The 25101-nt window shown below is 40.7% G+C and overlaps 3 protein-coding genes and 1 pseudogene across 8 annotated transcripts in view; 2 read left to right on the top strand and 2 right to left on the bottom strand.

The window, feature by feature from the left end:
• CCP110 (centriolar coiled-coil protein 110) overlaps positions 1 to 3502 on the bottom strand; it is a 28673-nt gene extending 25171 nt beyond the window's left edge. For 4 of the 5 annotated variants that reach the window (XM_037067684.1, XM_037067682.1, XM_037067683.1 and 1 more), the window contains exons 1-2: positions 3230 to 3502; positions 1536 to 1680 (exon numbers count right to left, since the gene is read on the bottom strand). The gene's annotated coding sequence lies outside the window, so the exon portion shown is untranslated. The remainder of the gene's footprint in view (positions 1 to 1535; positions 1681 to 3229) is intronic. The other variant, XM_037067681.1, reaches the window with a different exon arrangement.
• A 1285-nt stretch (positions 3503 to 4787) lies between these two features.
• On the top strand, positions 4788 to 16017 carry GDE1 (glycerophosphodiester phosphodiesterase 1). Of its 2 annotated transcripts, none has more exons than XM_037067647.1 (6): positions 4788 to 5209; positions 6490 to 6665; positions 7794 to 7899; positions 10463 to 10555; positions 12907 to 13118; positions 14340 to 16017. In XM_037067647.1, the coding sequence occupies exons 1-6, from the start codon at positions 4949 to 4951 to the stop codon at positions 14485 to 14487; spliced, it is 996 nt and encodes a 331-aa protein (XP_036923542.1). In that variant the 5' UTR covers positions 4788 to 4948; the 3' UTR covers positions 14488 to 16017. The 2 variants fall into 2 exon arrangements, with proteins under 2 accessions (XP_036923542.1, XP_036923543.1); XM_037067648.1 differs by having other exon boundaries at positions 5127 to 5209; positions 6494 to 6665.
• On the top strand, positions 12178 to 12897 carry LOC119001994 (60S ribosomal protein L17-like; annotated as a pseudogene).
• A 3882-nt stretch (positions 16018 to 19899) lies between the features above and the next one.
• TMC5 (transmembrane channel like 5) overlaps positions 19900 to 25101 on the bottom strand; it is a 67203-nt gene continuing 62001 nt past the window's right edge. Inside the window, exons 19-21 of the mRNA XM_037067646.1 lie at positions 22042 to 22146; positions 21088 to 21130; positions 19900 to 20483 (exon numbers count right to left, since the gene is read on the bottom strand). Coding sequence (XP_036923541.1) covers positions 20437 to 20483; positions 21088 to 21130; positions 22042 to 22146 — 195 coding nt within the window. The 3' untranslated portion in view covers positions 19900 to 20436. The remainder of the gene's footprint in view (positions 20484 to 21087; positions 21131 to 22041; positions 22147 to 25101) is intronic.

The following is a 25101-nucleotide window of genomic DNA, read 5'->3' on the forward strand; positions in this document are numbered from 1 at the left end:
CTTTTAAAAATTATTTTTCTATCATGGAGTTCAAAGGCTATTACTTTGAATATCTTAAAAATAAATTATGACTCCATTATCACTAGCCAAATCAGTCGGCAGAAGAAAACAGAACATCTACTGACTTTCATAATAATTCCATTTTATTATTAAAAATTGAAACCATTGCCAAACTACTAAAAATAATCAGCCCAGTAGCTTCACCATTTCTGGAAACTGATGGTGGCTATAGAAATAGAAGGTAACCGTGAGGGATTAGCCCCCATATTTATTCATCTTGCAAGGGTTAGATATTTGACTGCCTGTTTCTACAGCATTATGTCCAACATTGTTTCCTTTAAATAAGGAAATATATTAATTATGGATTTTCAAATAAAAATATATAATAAAAAAATTAAAGAGACATCAGATTCATAACCAACATGCGAATGAACTGTGAGAACAGAAAAACTAATACAATAATGTTTCTTTAAGTGTTCATTTTAAAACAATTCATTAATGAAAAAAGAAAGAGGGTACGTAAATTCAATTTGCGATTTAAGATATGTAAAGATGAAATAAGATAGAATATGATAGTGTCCTAAACCTCAAGTTACTTAAAAATTCGGTATACTCAAGTGTTGGGACCAGCTATAGAGCAATCAGAAATGAAGAAAAAGCATATTTAAATTATTATTAGATTATTAAAAATAAGATATGTTGCTACTTTTGGCCAACTGGTTGTCTTAATTAATTTCTTTCTACCACCTCATCAATTCTAATTATTTTTATAGTTGATCTATGTCAAGTGAGAGTTTAGTTTCAAAGAAATGGTTCTCTAGAGTGTAAATGCGATTATTTTCCAAGCATATTCATAAAACAAACAAAAGTAAAAAACAAAACACCTTACTGCATGATAACCATAGCAAGACCTCAATTTTTAGTCTAGATTTCAACCCTTATTATGATGTCTTAATATCCAAAATATGCAGAAGGTAAGATGTAAGAGGAATTCAAATGACCACATTTCTACTAAAATACTTCAAAATATTTTTTAACACAACCCATACATCCAGCATTACAGAGAAAGTAAATAGATTACTCATATAATTAATGTTATATATTTCCTATATATACACATGCAAAGCATGAAATTCTATTTTAAAAGTCTGGGAAATTGAAGAAAATATTGCTAAAATAGCTTTATGGCAATAGTTTTATTTTTTCTTTCTACAACATCATATAGATGCCTCATTGTTTCAGAAAGTCAAATTCACATCCCTTGAACAGTACATGTATGTCATATATATTGCAGGTGTACAGTGACTTATTACTACAGTATAACTTACGGTATATGGTAATACATTAAACATCCCAATACAAGTGCTAATATGATTATGGAAATCACCGAATGATCCCAGAAGAACACGACTGGATCCTTCTTATCCTTTAGTCTTAGCTTGTTTGTCCCTGCCTTTGAAAGGCTGTCCCTTTAAATTAACCGTGTCAGTCACTACCATATTACACTGCTGCTTCCCAATTTTCAGTGCACTTACCACTATCTGAAATTATCTTGTTTATTTCCTTTGTTTTTGTCTGTCTTCCTCCACCAAAACGTAAGCTCCATAAGCACAGGTACTTTCTGAGTCTTGCTCACCACTGAATCCCCATTACATAGAACAGCGTCAGCACACAGTAGCACTTGATAAAAAGTATCGAATAAATAAATTAGGGCAATTAGCTCAAACAATAATGTGCACTAAACTAGAAAAAAGCTAGCAAGGAAGAATGGAACTTAGAGAATGGCAGATTCATGGATGACCCTATCCTCCAAGAAACTGGCACCTCTAAATTATGAAGGCAACCATTAAAAAAGTGAGCATCTCTATCCTATATAATTAAGCAAGAGGGCACTTCCTTTCTCACAACACAATTACCTCTGTGAGGAGGGTTTTATTTTAAGGGAGCCCTGACTACAAGGCCACTCCAACCACAAATCTACTCCCCTATACTTTGCTATCAGGCATTACTGGCCCACTTGAACTAATAATTTGTCAGCTGCATCAAGTTTAGACATGCCTCGTCTTCCCCACTTCCAATCCATGACCCTTCTCCAAATAAGCCTCTTTGCACACCCCACAGACTCCTCACCAGTGCTCTACTAGAAATGTCACGGAAGGGAATGGTAAAAGTAACACAGAACAGAACTTGCTTTGTTTTCAGATGCTATCTTCGTTTACCCATCAATCCCCCCAAAGACGTAGATTGCTTATGGAGGCAATCCAGGGGGAAGGTTTCTTAGTCAGGCATATACTAGCTGCAAGTTCTTGGCAATTCACTTACCATCTCTATGCCTCAGTTTCCTCATCTGCAAAATAGGGATAATCTCATCTGTCTCAAAGAGATGTGAAGATTCGATGAGCTAATACATGTATGGCAACTAATACACTGCGAGATATGCAGAAAGCACCAGTAATCGGGAACTGCTTTTATTATGCAGATGATGACGACGATGATGATGGTTTTATCACTACTTTATGAACTCTCGGAGGGCAGTGACAGTGTTTGGTTCCTAGTAAGATTCAAACGTAACTTAAAAACGTGGAGAGGAGGACCACGGGGTCCTCATTTCACTGCTTCCAGACCCTTCCCCATGAAATTAATCTCCAGCACCTGCCATTTGCCTAAACCAGGTGTAGGACACTGGGTTAAACACTGACGGAAGCAGAGTGGGAACTACCCCGTAGCGTCAGGGGCAATCCAGAGAATTTGCTTAATTTTAATTAGCCTCACGCTTATGCCCCAGAGTCGCAAAGGCAGAGTAAACAGCGTCTGGTTGTGGTAACCCGCGTTCAGAAATGGCCAGTGCACACCTTGGAGACGCCTCCCTCACCAGCATCGTAGGAGCAGGAAAAAGGCCCAAACAGTTTTATCAATAAGAGGCGGTTCTCGGGCTCTGTCCCCGACCCCCCGCTCTCTACCACCCCGGGCACCTCTGGCGAGGCTCCATCCCGAGAGCCCACTAGGCAGTGTCAGCATCCGAGCATCACCTCCGCGCCCGAGGCCGCCGGCGCCCGGGAACCAGCCTCCCCACGCCAGCGCCTCTCCAGGGCTCTAGGCCCCGGAGCCCGGCCCCGGCTCTCCGGTTCCGTACGAAGCCCGCCTTCAGCTCCTCAGAGCGCCGATTCCACTTCCCGGGAGGCCTCGCAGCGGGGACCCTCAGAGTCAAGCCCTCTCGGCACGCACACACCTGCTCTCCCACGGCACCGTCACCTTTCGTTCCCTCACCACGAGCCTTGTCAGGAAGCAAACGGTTCAACTGGGACAGACAGAGAGCAGCTCAGTCCTCCACCGCCTTCTCCTTCTCCTCCCGGCCATATTACCGGTCTCAGGCGGCAACGCGGGCTCCTGGCAACGGCCGCCGCCGCCGGGACTCCGCCTCTCTGGGCAGGCACTTCCGGCGGTTGCTTCCCGGGCCGCCGAAACTGTTGGGCCACCCGAAAACTACACTCCCGGAGGTGCTTTAGCGTCCTGGCCGAGTGATGGAGGGCGTAGTACTTACGAGAAGCGCGATTCACGATGGGAAATGGAGTCCCCACTGCAAGCAACCCCTTTACCGTTGTAATTAGAACGGAAACGCTCCCTTTTTCTGTGATCCTTGGAAAAACTAACGATATTCACCAGTTTTTTTTCTGTGAATAAAAAATTGCGGAATCCTATATGCCAACTGTAAAATTTAGGACATCCCTTTTGCGGATCAGTGGGAAAATAACGTGCGAGAGAAGTAGCAGGTTCAAGGCGGCAGGAAAAGCCCGAAATGTTTCGCCTGAGTTCTTTATCTAAACATGTTACCAGCTTTCCGAAATACGATGTAGTGCCATCTTTCATTTTCTAACTCGGTTTTAACTTCTGCCTCCTTTCCATGCATATTTTTACAAATGTAAAACGAGAGTTTTAAAAGTAACTGTCACAAGGTTAGTTATGAAGAACAACATGACTCTTGCACAGTACCTGGTACAGAAGCCCCACTACTGGCCCTTAGCAGGTGGAGAAGGTTAGAAGTAGCGGTGGAAAAGTCACTGGCCTGACACTGGGGTGGCTTGATGTCACTTTGGACACTGCCATTAACTTCACCTCTCTCGGCCTCAGTGTCCTCATCTATGAAATGAGGGAGTCATTAAAATCCCTTCCATCTTTATAATCCGATTATACTTCCTTTTCCATACTCTTTTATTCCCTCAGAATCTGAAAAATCCTTCTAAAGTCGACTGGATTCAGCTTCCTCAGATAATATCTACCCACTGAGGCTCTTATGAAAATATACGAGATAATGCACAGAAGCATTTGCTCACACAGAACCAGGAACATGCTAAATGTTCTATAAATGTTAGTTGTGCCACTACCACTACCACCTACCACTACCATTTTCTCCCACGAGAACATAAGCCCCAGGAGTGCAGGGACCCCGTAGGTTCTGTTCACTGCTGTGTCCTGAGCACCCGGAATGGTTTCTGGCATACTCTGACCTGAATTGAATAAATAGTCAAAAGAGTCCTGCCCCTTCAAGGCTCCCGGGAAAGTGTCCTCAAGAGCAGAATGAAGAAGTCACTAAGATCCCCTGCAATCGTACAACCGTACAACAGCTCTTGCCCGCCTGCCCTTCTGGAATACGAAAGCCGGTGGAAGTCAAGACTCAACCCACTTCTGGGACGCGAGCCTCGAACCTGAGCCCGCCTCCTTCGTCATCCAGTGGCTCCGCCCCCGATCTCTGGAGATCCCCGGCCCTGATTGGCTGGACCGCTGGCTCTCTCTCCGGATGTGACCGCCGCCGCCGCCATTGTGCGGCGCTGTACCCCTCGAAGGGTTCTTCTTAGGCGAGTACCTGGGGCTCTTGCCCTTGCTTCTCGCTGTCTTGTTCGGGAATCCCGGCAGGTCCGGGACTCCCTTCCGTGCCGGTGCGGGCGCCGGCATGTGGCTGTGGGAGGAACAGGGGGGCCTTTTGGGCCCCTTCTCCTTCATACTACTGCTGCTACTGCTGGTGACACGCAGCCCCTTCAATGCCTGCCTCTTCACCGGCAGCCTTTACCTCCTGCTGCGCTTCTTCAGCTTTGAGCCTTTGCCCTCCCGCAGGGCCTTGCAGGTGCTCAAGCCAAGGGACCGCGTTTCCGCCATCGCCCACCGCGGCGGCAGCCACGACGCGCCGGAGAACACGCTGGCTGCTATTCGACAGGTGAGTCCCCCACCCCGCTCGTCTCGCGCCCCTCCTGGGAGCTTGAACTTACGCTTGTCCTTCGGAAGGTTACCCAGTCCCCTCATGATAGTCTTCCCCGTAGCCTGTTCGTCCAGGAAGGCTCTGAAGTGGCCCTCGATCCCTTTGAAATCTGGAAAGGCTCCCCACTTCAAGCATTTACAGAACACAACAAGTACTACACATTTGCTATGTGCCAGGCACTGAGAATACTGTCATGAACACTACAGAAAGAGTCCCTGCTTTCATGGAGCTTGCATTGAAGTTAAGGGCTCAGGTCTCAAACAAGTAAATGCATAAATGAGACACTTTTAAGAGAGGGAAAAGTGTAATGAAGAAACAGGGTAATGGGGTATGGAATGACTGATAAGACCTCCATAAATGTAAGCTCTTTAGGCCAAGGATCTATAGATTAGGTAAACACTTTGTGGCTCCCTCCTTAATATGTGGCCTTCATATTATACTTGCCAGTTCTTATGCTTGGGAAACTTTTCCTCCAGGTCTTCGTATAGTTAACTCCCTTTTATCATTATAGTCTCAGCTCAAATGTCATCTTCTTAGCTTTACCCTGGCTGCCTTGTCTAGTGAAGTGACCCTTACCTGCTTTGGCCTTCACATTACCCTCTATTTTCTTTTTTAAAAATATTTTTGTGTCGTAATATGTTACACTGTCATAATTTACATGTAACATGTTTGTAGCCTAGTTCTCCCCACTAAAATGTGAGATCCATGATTCTTCCTTGCTCAGCACTCTCCCCTCACTGCTGATACATAGTAGGCACTTGATAAGTATTTGTTGGAAGGATTGTGATGTACAAATAGCCAATAACCACGAGAAAAGATACTCAATATTATCACCTATCTGGAAAATGTCAATCAAATTCACATCCTATCTGTTAGGATGTCTATAATCAAAAGCAAGTGTTGGTGAGGACATGGAGAAATTGGAACCTTTATACTACTGGTGGGAAATCAGTCCAGCAGTTCCTCAAAAGGTGAAACAGTTACCATGTGATCCAGCAATTCCATTCCTAGGTAAATACCCAAAAGAATTGAAGCGTAAAAACTTTTATATGAATATTCATAGCATTATTCATAGTAGTTAAAAATGGGAACAACAAAAAATGTCCATCAGCTGAGGAATGGATAAATTAAATGTGAAAGGAATCAGTAAGAGTGGCTGTCTACTCTTCCTTAGCCCTGTTGAGTGTTTGTATTGCAATATGACACTTGACAATAATATTGTTGATGGTTTTGTTAAGGCAGCTAAGAATGGAGCAACAGGCGTGGAGTTGGACATTGAGTTTACTTCTGATGGGATTCCTGTCTTAATGCACGATAACACAGTAGATAGGACAACAGATGGCACTGGTCGATTGTGTGATTTGACATTTGAACAAATTAGGAAGCTTAATCCTGCAGCAAATCACAGATTAAGGTAAGTGGTTGATTGTTGCTTAAACATATCTTCAGCTTTTGTTGGAAATCCCAGACAGACACTGGCACCTTCGTCACCATCTGCTCTAAGAGGGTTGTTTTATTGTGTTTTATTTTGAACTGTATACAGGTTTCCCAGGTAGTAAGCAGGTGCCAGGAAGAACAGAAATATGACATGAGTTTTTTCATCTTTTCCCACTGAGGCCATATTTGGCCTCAGAATCATTTGGTGCTTAAATCATAACCTCACAATCTTCTTTGATGTCAAGGGCCATGTAAACAAGGTACAGTTAATACCAGAGATTTCACTTTTTTAAAATTTGGCCTCAGAATTATTCTTAAGACAATACTCTGTCTAGTCACTTTGTACTGTCATATAAATTATGTATGCGTGTATAGATATGTGTGTGTGTGTGTGTGTGTGTGTGTATCACACCAGAGCTGGTCCTATATGGTATTATTTGAGTCAAACTGATGACGTGTTAGGGAGCTAGATCTCAAATACTTCTTTTTTTTAAAGCCGAGATCTTACAGTTGAAATAATACAGTTGAAGTAGCATAAGTTAAATCTCGTAGAGTGAAACTTTTTATGTGACAAAAACTGATTTCTTAATATATTAGGCACTTAACTTTCCTTTTTTATCAGAAAATTGTGTATTAGAAAATTATTTATTTTAAACATCTGCACTTAAATGAACAACAGTCCAATCCACCAATTTATGTATTTCTAAAAATTTTTCCTGCCAAAAGTTCTGGTAGGGCAATTACAATCTTCAAATTAAGTCTGTGAGTTTCCAAAGGTGGCATATACTCTACCCTTTGGTGAGTAGAGCTACTAATTACATTATTAATTCAGTGGAAATCCAGTGATTTCCTAAAAATTAAATGATTTTTGTTGTTGTTGCCATTCTTAGATCAGGAATATCTACTTTAGTTTAAATCTGTATAGTAAATTATTCTTAGGCTTCCGTGAGGTTGAAGAAAGGAAGTTGGAAATACTCTTTCCTCTTGTTTGGGAGACATTTGTCAAATGTCTGTAACACTAAACTTTGTTTATATATATGTTTATACATATATATATTTCTTTTCTTTTCCCTACAATATGCTATGCCTTTTCCCTCCATGACAGGAATGATTTCCGTGATGAAAAAATCCCTACCCTGAGAGAAGCGGTTGCAGAGTGCTTAAATCATAACCTCACAATCTTCTTTGATGTCAAGGGCCATGCAAACAAGGTACAGTTAGTACCAGAGATTTCACTTTTTTAAGAAGACATCTTTAATTGCTAGTCATTTCCAAAACTATGTATTTGTTGTTCTTCTTAGATTATTTTTATAAATTATATTTGCTTAATGAAAATATACAATGCAAAAATCCAAATCTGTAAGGAAAATGTTAAATTATAGAATCTTTCAAACTTTTTAACCTTTGATGGAACCTTTTAATAATTTCCGATATTGTGCAACTAGCACAAAATGGAAGAGTTGGGTTTCCCTTACTTGCATAAAGCATTTGCCAAAGATATGAAATAAACAGTGAAGAGGCACTTCTTGAACAGAGTGCTCGAGTAACCTCATAAAAGGAATTCAGGAGTTGGACACCATCAGTTTCCCCTGCCTGTTAAAGGTCTTAGATGGACAACTAAGGATGAAATTTAAAGCTTCTGATAACTAATAGGATATTTATCTTTTATACAGATTTATCTCTTCTGTATGATTTCTCTCCCTTTTGTATAGTCTTGCTGTTCTGTGATTTCAGCAGTAATACTTTTATCAGAAAATTAATTTTTGCGAACATGTATGACATTCCTAAATACATACATTCCTAAATAAAATTTTGCTTACATTTTAGGACATACGCTTTGACTCATAAAAATATATTGCAATGGAAAGCAATGGGAAAATATGGTTTAGATTACATTTGTTCTCTTATAACCAGCTTTTCAAGTACAAATACTTTTTTCTGCATTTGGACAACTTGCGTATTTATCCCTAGCAATAGTTATAATCAGTAATGACTGTCTACGAGTTTAGAATTCTGATGATGTCAATTTTTAAAATTAATCCCAGGATATAGTTGAAACCAGCTGTTAAAATCTGAAATAGAAGCCTCAGTATATATTCTTACTTTAGTAGAGTAAACTCCTGTTTTTGAAGGAAAAGGAAAATGGTGCTCTGGTTAACTTATTATTTTGCTAAATTGGTAGTTCTAGGTTTTCCAGGTGGTCTGCATCAGCATCACCAGGAATGCCTATTATTATAAATATATGGATTTCTGGGCCATACCACCTAGAGAAGAAATTCCAGAAATGCCTAGGATGGTGGGATCAAGGAACACGTATTTTTAATGCCCACTTCAGGTTTTGTTGATGTTTGAGAACCCTGATGGTCCTGCATTTCACCCATGGTATACTAACCTTCATGGTTATTCTTTTCAAATAAGAGGGTGGTTGGGGAGAGAAGAAGAAATCAGTTGTTTAAAAAATCCAGTTATTTAAGCTTTCTGGTTGGGTGTTCAGCAGGTGGTTTGGTCAAGACTGGGTAGAACATAGTGGTCTCACTCACCATCGTGGTGGTCTAAAGGAATGAGTGTTGGCAGCTAATTGGAGATAGTACAGCACAAGAGCCAAGATCGTGGACTTACTACCTCAACTTTGATAAGCTTCAGTTTCCTCATGGAAAAAATGGGAATAATAAAACTACCACATAGGGTCGTCGTGAGAATTAAAGGATGTAGGTGAAGAGTTATTACCCACGGTACATATGATAGTTCAAACAGCAAGAAAATAACTTTGGCTCTGTAGCTCCATCACATTAGTAAAGGGGAAGCATAACATGAGTAATTTCTATGTTCTTTTTCTGGGAATGCATTTTGTTACTGATATTTGGTTATAGGTATATGTGACTTTCCAAAAGCAGTATTTCAAGAATTTTGAAATAGTAGCAGTATATTCAGTGGCCAACTATTAATTCACTAGAGCTTACAAAATGTCAGTACTTTAATTCTATTATTTTTCATTTATTAGATGGACTACAAAACGAAATTTCTGCTCATCTTAGGAAGAGTTGAGACACTTCCAAATGTTCCCATTTCCTCCCTGTCTCATTGCTTCTTTCTTCATGTTGATAATGATTGACCTTTCCTCTCAGTTGCTTGGACTGAGAAAATCTACCCTTTGTAGTTCCCCGGCTGATGGCTCATGCTTGAGCTAGGAAAAGCAGAGGGTGATAGAGTTGTAGGTATAACAGGACTTTTCCTAGTGGTTAAACTAGGGAAAAGATTTTAAAATTTTGCTTCCAGTTTCCATTGGCCTACAGTCTGTTATACTTTCCAAAAATATGACAAAGGGAATAGGCCTGTAGCAAGGTAGTAAAGCAGCAATATCCCAACTTTTATTTGCTGCAGATGTGAGTTTAAAATGTATCCCAATGGATAATAAATTCTACTAATACTCCTTTCAATCTCCCTATATATTATTGAACTTATGATTTATTTGATGGGGTTGTACTTAATATATAATAGTTATTTCCTAAGACTATGACGTTTTAATAGATTTTGAATGCATGATCTCTTCTGGTTTTTTAGAAGGGAAGATAGGGAGAAAGAGAGGGAGAGAAACATCGATGTGAGATAGAAACATTGATCGGTTGCCTCTCGTAAGCGCCCTGACCAGGGACTGAACCCACAACCCAGGCATGTGCTCTTGAATGGGAATTGAACCAGTGACCCTTGGCTTTGTGGGACAACGCCCAACTAGCTGACTCACACCAGTCAGGGCAAATCTCTTCTCTTTTACAGGCTACTGATGCTCTAAAGAAAATATATATGGAGTTCCCTCAATTATACAATAATAGTATGGTCTGCTCTTTCTTGCCAGAAGTTATTTATAAGGTAAAATTCTGGATTTTTGTTGTACATAATATATTAGTTAATGATGATCATAGCAATGAGCTAAGTAAATATACGACAGATGCCTGTTAAATTGAACTGAATCGGGTAAGAAACTCTTTTAAATTAACAAGACGAATTCAGGAAGGGTATTGTACTCATACCCCATTTTAAGTAACATAATTCCATTTTGGCTCCTTTATTTATATTTATAGGCTCATTCAGATTACTTTGATAAATGTTTTCAGAACAGAAAGAATTATGCAGCTCTACATCTCATTAACAGCAAAATATCTTTTGAAAAGTAACTCTTAATTTGAGAGAAGTTAAAATATGCACAAAAGTTGATAGTAGTGTGAGCCCCTCTAACCATGGTCCAGCTTGTTTCATTTTTACCCCCATTCTTCTTCACTGGTGCTATTGTGAAGCAAATCCCAGACATCACTTCTTCCATAAAATTGCTTTAAGTCTCTTTAAAAAGTGATTCCTTTAAAAACATAGCATTAATACCATTATTTCATCTAAAATCATTAACAATAAGACTATAAGATCATCAAATATCCAGTCAGTGTATACATTTTCATTTTATTAATTATTCCATGATACAGTTCAGCCATTTCTCTCTGTATATTCCCTATAAATAATTGGTAGTGAGAGTAGAGGCTTGATCAAATTAGGTTCAGTTGTTCCTGGCAAGATACTTTCATAGGTTAGGATATTTTTCCATCAGAAGGCACGTAATGTCTGGCTGACTCTTGTTAGCAGCTGCTAGTGATGCCAGTGTTTAGCTCTCTCAGTTTATTAGGGGTTGCAAAATGTTAGTATTTTAATTCTGTCATTTCATGTATTAGCTAAATACCTCTATAGAAAGTCTCACTTATTATTTAGTTACCCAGTTGGGAAAAAATGCTTAATCTTTCCCTGAATTTACCAGCTTCCAAAGTAATGAGTTGCTTCTGTAGTACTCTTCTGTAGTACACAGTGACCAACAGAGCATACATTTAAAATTTTATAGTAAGATCGTAGCCTGTCCACATATAAACTGTCATTGAGAGGAATAACAACATAGGGCTTTCAGATATTTGGATCAATGTTTTCCAAATTCACTTGGCCACAGAGGCCTTTAAAATGTATTATATTCTACAGAGGAGCATAGAACACAAACTAAGAGAATTCTGTTCACATCTCCCCATTTCTCCTTTGCCTTCTTCCTACCCCTACTTTTTTCCTTTACACACTTCTCATCCTACTTCTCCACCCCAGCCACTCTTTTCAGCTATTTACTCTGGAAAGGATTAAAAGCTAATCAGCCCATCTTGAAATGATCTTCATTCCATACTCACTGAGTTCTAATTATCTCTGGCTGGAATTTAAATTGATGTCCAATTGAAAGTTTTTTCTTGCAACATGATTAAAACTTGACCCTGCGATTATTATTTTCTCATTCTAAAGATAGGATTACAGTTCATTTAGGATTGTGAAGCAAATGTTCTTATTTATACTTATATTTATATTAAATGTTTTATATCCATCACATTATTTTCTCAAAGGGTTTGTGATGGGGTACTTCTTTAGTAGACATGGGGTGGGACAGGGTACCACCTATGACCACCGTTCAGAATGAGTACATTGGCTAAATTTAAATAACAAGAGGTACTTTTCCCAAAAGCGCCCAGCAGTGATCTTTGAAGATGGTTTACTTGACCCAGAGAACCTCACAAAATCATGCAAATCAAGAGGTTCAAATCTCCGTGTTCACTTTAAGAGCACTCGTGAAACTGCTCAGGCCATCAAGAGTATGTATATTTGAAAAGCCACCAAGTATTTGAAAGATGTCACTTTAAAGAAGCAATGTGTCCCATTCCGTTGATACAATGGTGGAGTTGGTAGGTGTGCCCAGGCCAAACAGTGAGGCTGGACACAGAGTTGTTAGTCCAAAAAGAGTGTAGAGTTTTTGCTGCATGTGCTTAGAAACGCAGAGAGTAATGCTGAACTTAAGGGTTTAGATGTGGATTCTCTGGTCATTGAGCACATCCAAGTGAATAAAGCTCCCAAAATGCGGTACAGAACTTACAGAGCCCATGGGAAGATTAACCTGTACGTGAGCTCTCCCTGCCGCATTGAGAGGATCCTACTGAAAAAGAGCAGATTGTTCCTAAACCAGAAAAGGAAGTTGCACAGAAGGAACAGATATCCCAGAAGAAACTGAAGAAACAAAAGCTTATGGCCTGGGAATAATAAGTTCAGCATAAAATAAATACTAATAAAAGTTAGTAAATAAATAAATAAGTAAATAACAAGAGGCAGGTATTAGATTTATAATGATTATTTCATTTTCCAAAATTCCTTTTCAGATGAGACAGACAGATCAGAATGTAGTAACGGCTTTAACGCACAGACCTTGGAGCCTTAGCCATACAGGAGATGGGAAACCACGCTATGATGCTTTCTGGAAACAGTCTTTGTTCGTGGTCCTAGATATTTTGCTCGATTGGAGCATGCACAATATCTTGTGGTACCTATGTGGAGTTTCAGCTTTCCTCATACAAAAAGATTTTGTATCCCCGTAAGTTGGAAGCTCTTTTATCTTGTCCTGACACATTTCATGAATACTCTTGGCAAGGAAGGATTAATCATGAACATCCTGGCTTGGTTCCCACCCTCAAAGACCACCATGCCTTTATTGCATTAGAATGCCACTAGCTTCTTAGGTGGGAAGAGTTCAGGCATATTTTATTTCCAAAACAAGTTGATCAAATATTCTTGGTTTTAAGTACATTTTAAGGAAAAAATAAATTTGCCAAACTCATGAGAGATCACATTTCCTTGTGATTGGCTCCCTTTGAAAACCAGCATAGGGTCCAGGTCAGAACCACAGTGATAATGTCCTGTGAGTGCCTAACTCATCTCTCGCCTCTCACTCCACTATACAGTACAGGTTCTGCTCTGTCGTTTCCAAGAAACTTTGTACCCTAATGCGCTGACAATCTCTGAATCTTTCTTTTAGCAATTTTTTAGCTGTGTATTTCAACTGATTATAATTTGTTTCATATTATTTCAGGCATGTGTATGCTTTTAATTCAATAAATATTTGGTGTGCAACTATCAGTAGTGCAGGTAGTACTATAAAGAATCCAAAGATACTGTGGTAAAGAAACAAAACCATGGTCTGTCGTCATGGAGCTTATAGTCAAGTGGAAGAAATAGATGCTAATCACATAAAACTTCAGTAAATTACAGCTAAGATAAATGCTTTGTAGGAGAGAACAGTGTACATGTATAATGGGGCCTCGTGGGGGAGTAAGGGAAAACATCCCCAAGGAACTGACAACTAAGCTAAAGTCTGAAGGGTGAGTAGGAATTGAGGGAGGTGAGTGTGGAGACCAAGTCAGAGGGAGACACATGCAAAAGTGTTAGGGCAGGAGAGAGTCTGGTTCTTTCAAGGAACTAAAAGAAAAACAATATTTTGCAGCACAGGAAAGAAAGGGGGAATGTAGTTTAAGATGAGGCCAAAGAGACAGGTGGGGCTAAGCCAGGTACGGCCTCCAGTATGACTTGGGAGTTCTTTAGCAAGCCACTGAAGTGTTTTAAGCTGGAATGGAACATTGTGGAGGAAATTCTCATGCTGGGTAATGGAACACTCCCTGTGATTTCAGTGCAGAGGCTGGTTAAGAGGCTCTTTCTGAGCACTGTTAGTACTCAGTGAGTACCATAGTTAATGACCATTATAGATTCCTGGGCCAAGTGGTCATTGTTCTAACATATTTGTTTTTTTCTCTTTCTCCAGGAACTACCTAAAGAAATGGTCAGCTAGAGGCATTCAGGTTGTTGGTTGGACTGTTAATACCTTTGATGAAAAAAGTTACTACGAATCCTATCTTGGTTCCAGCTATGTCACTGACAGCATGTTAGAAGACTGTGCACCTCATTTCTAGACTGTTCCCCAGGGAGAAAACCATGGGTACAGAGATTGCCTGCTGGCCCCGTGCAGGGATATTGGAAAACCCTTTGTGCTAGGCCAAGCTATGGGGGATCAGGCAGCCAGCCAAGCAGTGGTTGGTAATCGCATATCCCTGAACCAAAGCAAAACCCGGTGTTGCCACTGTGCTCCATGGAATACCTGTCCAAGTTAAATAATGTTACTCTTGAAAATCTGGGTCTGCAAAAAGGCACAAGAGCTCCTGCCCAAACCTAGTTGAGGCATACACCAAGACCCAGTGAGGATAAGCACAAATTGAGCGCAGTTTGGGGTGCAAATGCGGATGCATGGGAAATGCATGACCATTCAAAGTTAACATTTTAAAATTTGACACACTTAGGTAATTTACTTATTTAAAATATTTGCATTCGGATACATTATCAATGTATAGACATCAAACTTGTGATCATACTATTAAAATCATTAAAGGGAACACGAAGGGAAAACTTAGTATCAAGTATATTGTAAAAGAACTGAAGTTGCTGTCAGTAATCCAGTGACCAGGGACAATAGCCTCAGTGTGCTGCATAGGGAAGGGAATTAAGTATTGACATCAGCCTGAGGAAAAGTTTATGGTACGGGTCTTGAAATAAGAACTATAGGCCACTAGGGAGCAGAGTTGCACACTTCGCAGACTGCTCTACAACTGATGAGACAGTTCAAGGACATTTAGGCTTATTTTACACGAGAAAACTAAAACCTGTGGAAGGGAAGGGTCTTCCTCAGATATGGCACAGCTGGTCACTGACACAACCTGGTCTTATTCAGCAGACATGGGAGGGGCAGGGTACCAAGTATGAACAACTATGTGGTGGTTTAACACAATTGTTTCACAAAAATCTTAGAGATGTTTGCTTTTTACTGATGAGGAAGCTGAGGCACTGCGAAGTCACTCAAGGTCTCAGATTTCTTGGTGCATTTGGGATTCAAGTCCAGGTTGGTCTGACTTGGAGCTCCTGCTTGTAACACCCCCACACCCACACCCACACCCACACCCCACTGTCTGCCTTTATTAAAGCTCTTGATTCCCATCTCCTCCCCACATGAGTTTGCAGAGGGTCTTATTGTGAACTTAAATAGCGATATTTAAAATGAAGTTGAGTCTTTAAAAAATTGCAAAGCTGTCTTTCTCTTTTAGCTGCCCCATCTCCCACCTTACAGTCCCCCTCCCTGCCCCCCGCCATGTAGCTTTAATCACAGGCCCCACAAGTTAGTCATGATTTCCCTCCTGGGTGCTGGTAGGTCACCCTTGCAGCAGACAGGCCACCGGATCACACAGCCAGATGGCAGTGAGAAGCAAACTGATTTTTGTTGGTGCTGGCAGTGGAATGTAGATGGGGCTTGGGACATTTTCAATCAACATTACAGAGATTTTTCTTGAATTTAAAAATTAACAACAGGACAAGGAATTTATTCAATAAATGGAACAGATGTCTAAACTGCATGTGTTTCCATGCCATGTGACAAGGGGAAAACGACTCAGAAATTCTGTGGACTGAATTTCTCCTTTGACATGCCATTGGAGACTGCACAAATGACAGGGAAGGAATTCTCCTTGGGGCAGTATAATTAACATCTTTTCTGTTGTGTGAAGACCTTTTGAGAGCCAGTTTGCTGCCTCTGTCCCAAATCTATTTTGCTGTTGACTCTTCTACATCCAATTAAGGATTTAGATCCTATGTCGAGGTGGTTTGGGCCTTGAAGAATGGAGAACTTGGGATGGAGAAAGGTGTTAACAAAAACTACTATTAAGTACATGGAAGGCTTGGTAAAGGGGCTAAAAACAGGATTTGGGATCAGGGAAAAGTAAAACATTTCCTGATCAGCAGTTTACCAACTATATGATCTTGGGCAAGTAAAGTTACTTAATTCATCTATAAAATAAGAGCAGTGTTAGCACAATCCCAGAGGATGGCTGAGGTTAAACGAAAGTGCATGCAAAAGTCTTGTTTGTAGCTAACTTTTACAGACAACCTACCATGTACTAGGTACTGTTTCAGATGCTTTCCATGTGTTTACTCTGCAACACCACCATGAAGTAGGTACCATTATATACTGAAGGAAACTAAAACCCAGGAAGGTAAGTAGCTTGTTTAAAGTCACACAACAGTAATAGGATAAGGGTTCAGGCCTAGATAATGTAATTCCAGAGCCCACACCCTAAAACTGCTTATCATGTCTGGTCCATACCTATAGCAATACCTGTCACATAGTAGATGTTCAATAAATGTTGAAGGACTGAATTAAAGGATATCAGTGGAAACTTCCTTGAGGGAACTAGAGATATGGTGAGAAGAAAATTTAGGTGTTAAGATAAATGATTCAGGATTCTGCAGTATCAAGGAGCCATCCAAAATCCCAATAGATAGCATTCTTCTGAACATGAATACAGATTAAAATCACAGCTGCTGCTATTTATTAGATGGCACCTCTGCTCTCAGGATGCTGGAGAAAGGTAACAATGAAGAGCTACCTCAAAAGACTTAAAAATCCACTGAATTAAACACTGATTTTTCTTATTTGGAGAGTGGTGTCTAAAATCCTGTTTTGACAATGTCAGCAAGACATAAATATTCTTTTTTTATTAAAAGCAAATTTCTAAATAAAATTACACATACCATTTTCTAAAGTGGAAATAGTGCTTCAATAGGACAGTAAACCACAGCATTGAGGACAGCAAAGGTGTGAGTTAGTGAAATGTTACAAACAACCACTCAAGCTGTTAGCATGGAGTGATAATTACTACACAGTAAGGTTATTTGATTAAAAAAACTGGCCTGCAACCCAGGCATGTGCCCTGACTAACCACATTAGATTGTGGGAATCTAACCACAATCCTTTGGTTCACAGCCTGCACTCAATCCACTGAGCTATGCCAGCTAGGGCTGCACGTGTTTTTGAGCAATTATGTTTACAGCAGAATACTATTGTTTTAAAATAAAAAATACGGAGGTGCTCTAAAACAGTACTACTACTTAGGGTGTGGCCCTCAGACCCATAGTACTAGACAGACTCTCAGACCCCTTCCCCAACCTCACAAATTAGAATCACACCAGCCGGGGCTAGAATCTGCTTTGTAATAAGAGCTCTGGTGATTAAAGTGGGAAAGGCACTGAGCAGAAAGTAACACTGCACAAGTATAAGGCACTACTTGTATCAGGCAGGTGCAGTCATGTGCAAAGTGGAGCTCCTCTCAATGGTCAGTTGATCAGACACAGAAATGATATGAAAAAGTTTCAACTTTGAGGAGTTAGGGGAGTACTTTGAAGTGCTGGTTACCATACTGAGACAATTCCTATTAATGAGCTGAATTCTTACCATCTGTCCTCAATCAAAGACTGTAAAAACATATGCCAGTCTGTGTTATTTTTAGTCATTCCTTTTATAATTGAACTTCACACAAAATCCTCTAATAGCATTATGAGAAATGAACTGGGCCATTCACTGAGATCACTGGAAGGATCAGATCCTGCAGAAATTCGAAACAGGCAATTCTCTTTTTAGGCTTAAAATTGCAGAGGTTATCCAGCTTTCAAGTGACAGTTGAAAGCATGTGTTACTTTTATCATTTTGAACTAATTAAAATAAAGATTGGAAGAGGAGGATGGAGAACGTCCCCTAAAGATTTTGGTGCCATTTTATGAGCTCATTCTTTGCATGTTTAGTAAGTGCTTTGGGTAGCTTTTATGGTCAGGCAAGTTTGGGAGGAACTCTAGATCCTAGCTTGGTAGTTCTCAACTCTGGCTTTCTACTGACACCATTTGGGAAGCTTTAAAGAAAAAAGTATGGATGCCTGATTTAGTTCTAGAGTGGGGTGTGGGCCTGGCTGTTGCCGGGCAGCTCCCCATGTGATTCTGAGGGCGGCCAGTATGGAGAACCTGGATGCTTAAAGGGACTGGGGGAGAGCTGGCCCCTGTAATGTTCTGTACTGTATTAACTCACAAGATCACATGCTGAAATCTGAACCTCCAGTACCTCAGAAAGTAACCTCAAAAAGTAGTATTTGGAGACAGGGCCTTTAGGCAGGTGAATGAATTAAAAGGAAGCCATTAAGGTGAGTCCTATTCCACTCTGCCTGGTGTCCTCTTACAAGAGAATACCAGATACATAAGGTATACCAGAACATGCACACATCAAGGAAAAAAAAAAAAACACGTGAGAACACAGCAGGAATGTGGCCAAGGTGAAAGGCCTAGAATGAAAACAAAACTGTGGACACCAACACTTAGATCTTGAACTTCTAGCCTCCAGAACTGTAAGAAATAAATTTCTGTTGTTTAAGCCACCCATTCCGTGGCATTTGGTTAATACATCCCCTATCTGAAAACTAAGTGTTAAAAGCATTCTCCACCAATCGTTTATGAGTGTGAGGCCTACAGACTAGGTCTTTCTATTGTGCGTATTCCTCCAGGCTAAGCAGGGGCTTTACAGAAGTGGGGGCCAGGTGGAGGTGGAGAGAGAAACTCTTAGCATGTGGTGAGTCAGCAAAAAGATGCTTTCAGACAGAGTTCACGTTCGATGTAGAAGCCAGAGTAAAACAAGCAGGATTACAATGACACTGAGGGGAGAAAGTCATTTCAAACAGCAGTACCACGGGCTGCCTTCACTGACCCCACAGCCAAGTTGTGTCCCAATAGTCCCTGGGAAGCCTTCAGAGCACCTATCACAATTATAATTATTGTTTAATGATTAAGTCCCTGTCTAAATTAATCTGCTACAGTAAGTGTATGAGGGCAGAGACTGTATCTTGACTTATTCACTACCTTGTTCACCATTTGGCACATATTTGTGAAATGAATGAATGAATGAATGAATGAACACTACTAGCAACCACTAGCAAGGATGATACCGAAAGAAATTAATTCAGTTGATGAAATCAATTAATGAATGAATAAGTGAATGAAAAAGTGAATCCATGACTGAACACTGGTTGGATGTTTGTGTATCAAATGTATCTTAAATGTCTTCTAAATTCGTTTCCAATTAGATTTCATGACAGTGATTACTCAAGAGGAGACTCCCCCCACCTCAAGTAGTTCAGTAACTACTGGAGGACCTTTCTGCCGGACCCTTCGGTTTTAAGTACAGTCACAGGCCTTGTGAATCATTTGGCAAATCTGCAAAAGAATTCTACATATTATGTGTGTGTGTACATATGAATATATATACATATACCCCATATATGTTCATTGACATTCATTCCACACATACATACATATACGTATTCCACACATACCACTGGTCTCATGATTGGTTCAACATAACACTTTGATGGTCATGTATAAGACCTCACAGATCAGAGTCCCGGTCCACACACCTCCCATGTCCGTCCAACCCCAAAGGCATATGTACTTGATATGCAGTTAAGTTCACAGATGAGACCTCTGGTTGTATTTTATCTTTGAGTAACACAGGGATATTTTTAGTTCAGAGTCATGAACAAATGCAGGTTCCACAATTCAGAGGCATCCCACCCCTGACGGAGGATCACAGTTTTATTCAGACAGGACCACCTGCCTTAGCACCACCTTCCAAACCTTTGCTAGGTCTGGGAGATCTGGGAAGAGAAATTTTTAAGGACCAATAATTCATATGCACATTTCAAAGCAAAATACATCATTCCAAGGGAATATCTTTCCAGGTTTTTGCAAACTAGTTAAAATATTACGACAGTCTTTATAACAAAATCCCAAATATTTTATGTTAAAAAATCAGCAATTCAAGTGTAAAATACTGACAGGGAATGGACAATTTTACTTCAGTATTTACATTGTAATCAGTTTCCACTCCTGGCAAATGGCTTGAATTCCCTTCTGAAAAGCTCCGAAAGGTCCAGGTGTCATGGAAGAAGTTGTTCCACTTTTATCTTCTTTCCTTATTTGATTAATGTCTGGCTACAATAATCTCAGGCCTTTGAATTACCTTCTTGAACTGACCATCTAAATCGCAGGTCTGGGTTTGACATAGGAAAAGAGAAATTAGCACAGACACACACTGCCCCATCTCTCCAAACTGGCCTTCATGAGAACTCAGCTTCTCCTGCCTTCCTTCCCTCCCTCTTTTAAGTTTCTTCAGTTCTGTCCCTTGAACTCCCCTCATTGCAGGCTGTCAGTAAATGCTATCCCCAAAAAGATGAATTTGTTTGTTTCCTCCCCAGCATTCATTCCCTTCTGGCATTAACTACAGGTTTTCTTTGGGAAGTCACTCTTCCCCTGTGGCCTCTATGGTGGTTCTATTGTATCTACATATGAGGCCTGCACCTCAGATCCGGCCAATTAACAGAAGATGATAAAGCTGTCTCGCAATTATTAGGAAAAAGCTACTTGAGAAAGGAACTAACACGGACAAAAATTGAGCGGAAAGAAACCAGGTTCTTGTGGCATACTGTGAGCCCCAGCTTTTAAAGCAAGAATTATGCCTGGGTTTAGAGAAAGTTACTTTAGGTTGGTTCTCGCAATTGAATGAGTAACTGATACACCAGCAATTGTGATACTCTGTCTTGGGGTATGTCATCTAGACAAATTAGATATTCTTCAGTGCCATTTGGGTTACTCACCACTAGCAGCTTCACGTTCCCAGCCATGCAAAGGGCCTGGCTCCTGAAAAAGAAGAAAACAGGCAGCCTCCTCAGTGGAAAGTAACGCAGTCTCCAGGTCCTGGTGCAGAGTCACTAAGGTTTGTGAGCCCCCACAATTTTAAAACTAAGAAGTGACAGATTAAGAGCAAGGCTCAACCACAAAAACATAAACATGTTTCACTGTGTTTTTTAGGGACTGTGATGCCATTTACTTTTTTCATTCATTTCACAGAGCATTTACAGTTTGTCAGGTAATAATAGCTTCGGACCTGGGGCCGCAAGGCTATAGACATGGTTCCTGCCTTCCTAGAAGTTAGAGTTGAGCCTCCAGATCCCTGAGTGGTGCCGGTAGTATTATTTACACAAGACACAAAGTGACACAGCAGTCTCTTCTGACAAGATCATAACTTTGAAAACTAGTGGCACTTGAATTAAGGTTCGTTCACTGTTTAGCTGTATTTTCCAGAACACCCAGGAAGCCAGCATGGGCTCTGGAACAGTGAGTGATAGGGCAACACCTACTAACATCATCATTTGGATGGCCTGTGGCTGATATACTCACATAAAATAATTATAACAAAAATGGCTCATTGCACACTGTTTTTAGTCCTTAAGAAAACATGGGAACAACCCAAATATCCAAATATGTACAAACTGCAACAAGTTCACAATATTAAGGGGGGATTATGATACATGTGCATAGTGTAGCCCCCCGTTTGTGAAAAAGCAACACTACAGTAACCCCCGCACCTAGAACAAGGCCAGGCAGGGAAGTGCTAAATCAATGAGCACTATTTTTTTTAATTAAAAAAAGTGCAGAAATGTCTCAACATAGAAGTGAAGCGTCCTTATTGCGACACTGGTTCCCTGAGGCCCTTTACACAGGGAGGCAAGTGTGTGTCACGGGGATCCCAAGGTGGCCTCCAGCCTCACCTCCATGTCTCTCCTTTCCAGTGTGGATGAGCTGGGGTTTGCCCTCTTCTCTGCATCCTGCAGCTTAGTCAACTTTTCTATCAGGAACATTTTATCTTTGCCCTCCTGCCAAGAAGAAAAATGAAGATAAAAACATGGAAGATGAATGATGGTGTGGGGTGGAGAAACAAATGTTGGAAAGGTTTATGTCTAGGTGGGTAGGGTCCATTGGATGGCTATTGCCACCATGTATTCTCGTGATGAAAGAAAAGAAACATTTCATATCCTCGTGAATTGGAATATTCTCCTCTAACGCAATTCTCCTAGCAGGCTGGGGTAGCAGCCTTTTCTAGCCTAGTTGCTAGAAGCAACTTATATGACACTGGTTGAAGGCCCAGGACAAAATGATTTACTTCATCCCCCTTCTTGGCATTCCCTCCGCCCCAGAACCCTGTCTGGGAACCCGCATTGTCTGGGTCTTCCCTGTCCTCCCACTGAGAAGGTCAAACCTTGTAGCTCTGCATCTAAGGACATCAAACATATTTCACTTGTCAAAGTGACCTGTGTTTGTGGAATAGACCCAGTTAAATAATTCCCTAGTTGGGATGGGGAAGAAAGCAAGTGGATATGGCTTCCCCAGGAGGGTGAGTCACTCTCCTGTCAATCTGTCACAGATAAGAGAGTGGTTTATGTTCCATCTGTGTTGAGTGGGCTAGCAAGCACCTTTGATGGTCTGTCCAGTCGAGGTCAGTCCAGTTCCCATGCCCTCATTTTTCCTTAAACTTTCACCCACTAATGATAGTATTCACTAGTGGATCTTGCTTGCAACAATTATTTCTGTGCTATTTGCTTCATCATGATTTTCTGTTCCCTGTGTTCCTTCTATATTTATTGACTGGAATTATTCTCTAGGAAAGAGCTGAACTTGAGAATTCTTATTTTTAACAAGCTCCTCCAGCAGTCTTAGATGTAACCAACATTTTCAGAAATCTCTCATATGCAGCAGCTGTTTCCTTATTCTGAGTGAATTAGAATTATCTGGAGAGCTTGCAAAAATGCAAACTCTCAGCCTTTCCCCAACAGATTTTGATTCAGGGGGGCCAAACTGCATTGTAGTTCAGGGCACAAATTTTGGGAGTCACCTAGTTCAAATTCCACTATTTACTAGTCCTATGACTTTGGGCAAATCACTTCATTCTGCAAGCCTCAGTTACCTTAATTTTAAAATACTGGTTTCAAGAAATGTTTGTGCCCAGAAAAAGGAATAAAAATTTAATAGAATTTTTTATCACTTAGCACAATGCCAGGCATCATCTAAGTCCTCAATAAATGTTATCTGTTGCTATTATTGGATGGAAAAGGGAAGGAAATTTGCACTTTTAACAAGCATTTGGGAGTTTTGATGCAGGTGATCATATCGGGAAAGGTCGTCGCCATGCCTATTCCCAATCTCTTCGTCTGAATTCTTCTGGAGACAATGTCCCAGTCTTTGTGGTCATCCTCTGGGCAAGACCCCCAAGCAGGCAGGCCTGTGGTGATGCTTACAGTGCCTCCCTGAAATGATGCCATCCAAACATCTGCCTGGCACTGCCGTAACAACTGGAGGTTTTAGAATCAAACCCCTCCCATGTTGAGATCTTCGTAAGACTTGCCCAAACAGTTCAGAGTGCTGCATCAGAAAAATATAGGTGATGCTTCTGGGGACAGGCAGGGAAAAAGGCATAACTAACCCATGCCCTTTTGTTATACTCCAGGAAGGACCAACTCAGATGATCTGAAACCCCAATGATTTAAGCAGAGAGAACCCTGGGGAGTCCTGCTTCTTTCCCGTGTTCTTAGACGTAAGATCTCATGTCATAAGTATGCTGGTATTTAGAAAAGAACCTGCCCAGTAGCAATGAGTATCCCTTTGCCCAGACTATGTCTCTAAATACCATTTCACCGGGACTCCCTGAATAAATGGAAAGTAATGGCCGATTCCTGCTCTGGGACAGGAAATGAACAAGATGAATCTGGAAAGCTTACTCTTTCAGAGAGCAAGCAAGCAAACCATCAATGACCTCTGGAGTCATGTCGAAACAACCAGGAGCTAATTCAAAAGGATTTCCACTAGCAAAGGATGAGGCTATTTAAGCATAACCATAAGTGACTGTAACTAAAAGATGTCAAAATATACTTAAAGCCATGAATTCGTTATAATTTTAAAATCCTCACTGGCAACATTTGGAGGGTCACTGCATATTGTGAGTTGAATAAATATGTCCAAGTTATGCTAACCCCAATACGTGTGACCAGGGCTTTGTTTGGAAAAGGGTCTTAGCAGATGTAATTAAATCAAGGATTTGGGGATGAGATCATCCTGGATGAAGGTGAACCCTAAATCCAATGGCAAGTCTGTCAAGGAGAAGGACAAACGGACACACAGAGAGAAAGGCCTTGTTAAGATGGAGACAGAGAGAGGAGTTACGAAGCCCCAAACCAAGAAACACCATTAGCCAGGTGCCATCAGGAAAGCGGAAAAGGGAATGGAATAGAATCTCCCTCAGAGCTTCAGGTGGAACCAATCCCACTGACACCTTAATTTTGAATTTCTGGCCTCCAAAACTGTGAGACAATAAATTTCTGTCAGTTTTTTTTAAGATTTTATTTATTTATTTTTAGAGGGGAAGGGAAGGAGAGAGGGAGAGAAATATCAATGTACGGTTGCCTCTCGTGAGTCCCCTGCTGGGAACTGGCCTGCAACCCAGGCATGTGCCCTGACTGGGAATTGAACAGCGATGGTCTGGTTTGCAGGCCTGCGCTCAATCCACTGAGCTACACCAGCCAGGGCAAATTTCTGTTGTTTTAAGCTGCTAAGTCTGTGGTAATCTTTATGGCACCCCAGGAAACTAATACAGTAGGCATTTTGAAAACTAGGAAATAAAGGGAAAACCATACATTGACTTTGCCTTTCCTGTATGAACTTTATTTCACGGTAATCAAGTCACTGGTGAGTAAAAATTCTTCTTTTATAGAAGAATCCCAGCTAAGCAATGCAGGAGAGAGTCTAGAATTAGAGTACCGCTATTTTGTAATCCCCAG

This window comes from Sturnira hondurensis, unplaced genomic scaffold (genome assembly GCF_014824575.4).
Source record: "Sturnira hondurensis isolate 20B ecotype Veracruz unplaced genomic scaffold, ASM1482457v3 Scaffold0017394, whole genome shotgun sequence".
In the NCBI taxonomy this organism is placed as follows: Eukaryota; Metazoa; Chordata; class Mammalia; order Chiroptera; family Phyllostomidae; genus Sturnira; species Sturnira hondurensis.

Coding starts and splice junctions, on each gene's coding strand:
- GDE1 (XM_037067647.1), top strand. CDS start 4,949: ATGTGGCTGTGGGAGGAACAGGGGGGCCTTTTGGGCCCCTTCTCCTTC. Junction 6,666..7,793: donor GCAGCAAATCACAGATTAAG/GTAAGTGGTTGA, acceptor CCTCCATGACAG/GAATGATTTCCGTGATGAAA. Junction 10,556..12,906: donor TGCCAGAAGTTATTTATAAG/GTAAAATTCTGG, acceptor ATTCCTTTTCAG/ATGAGACAGACAGATCAGAA.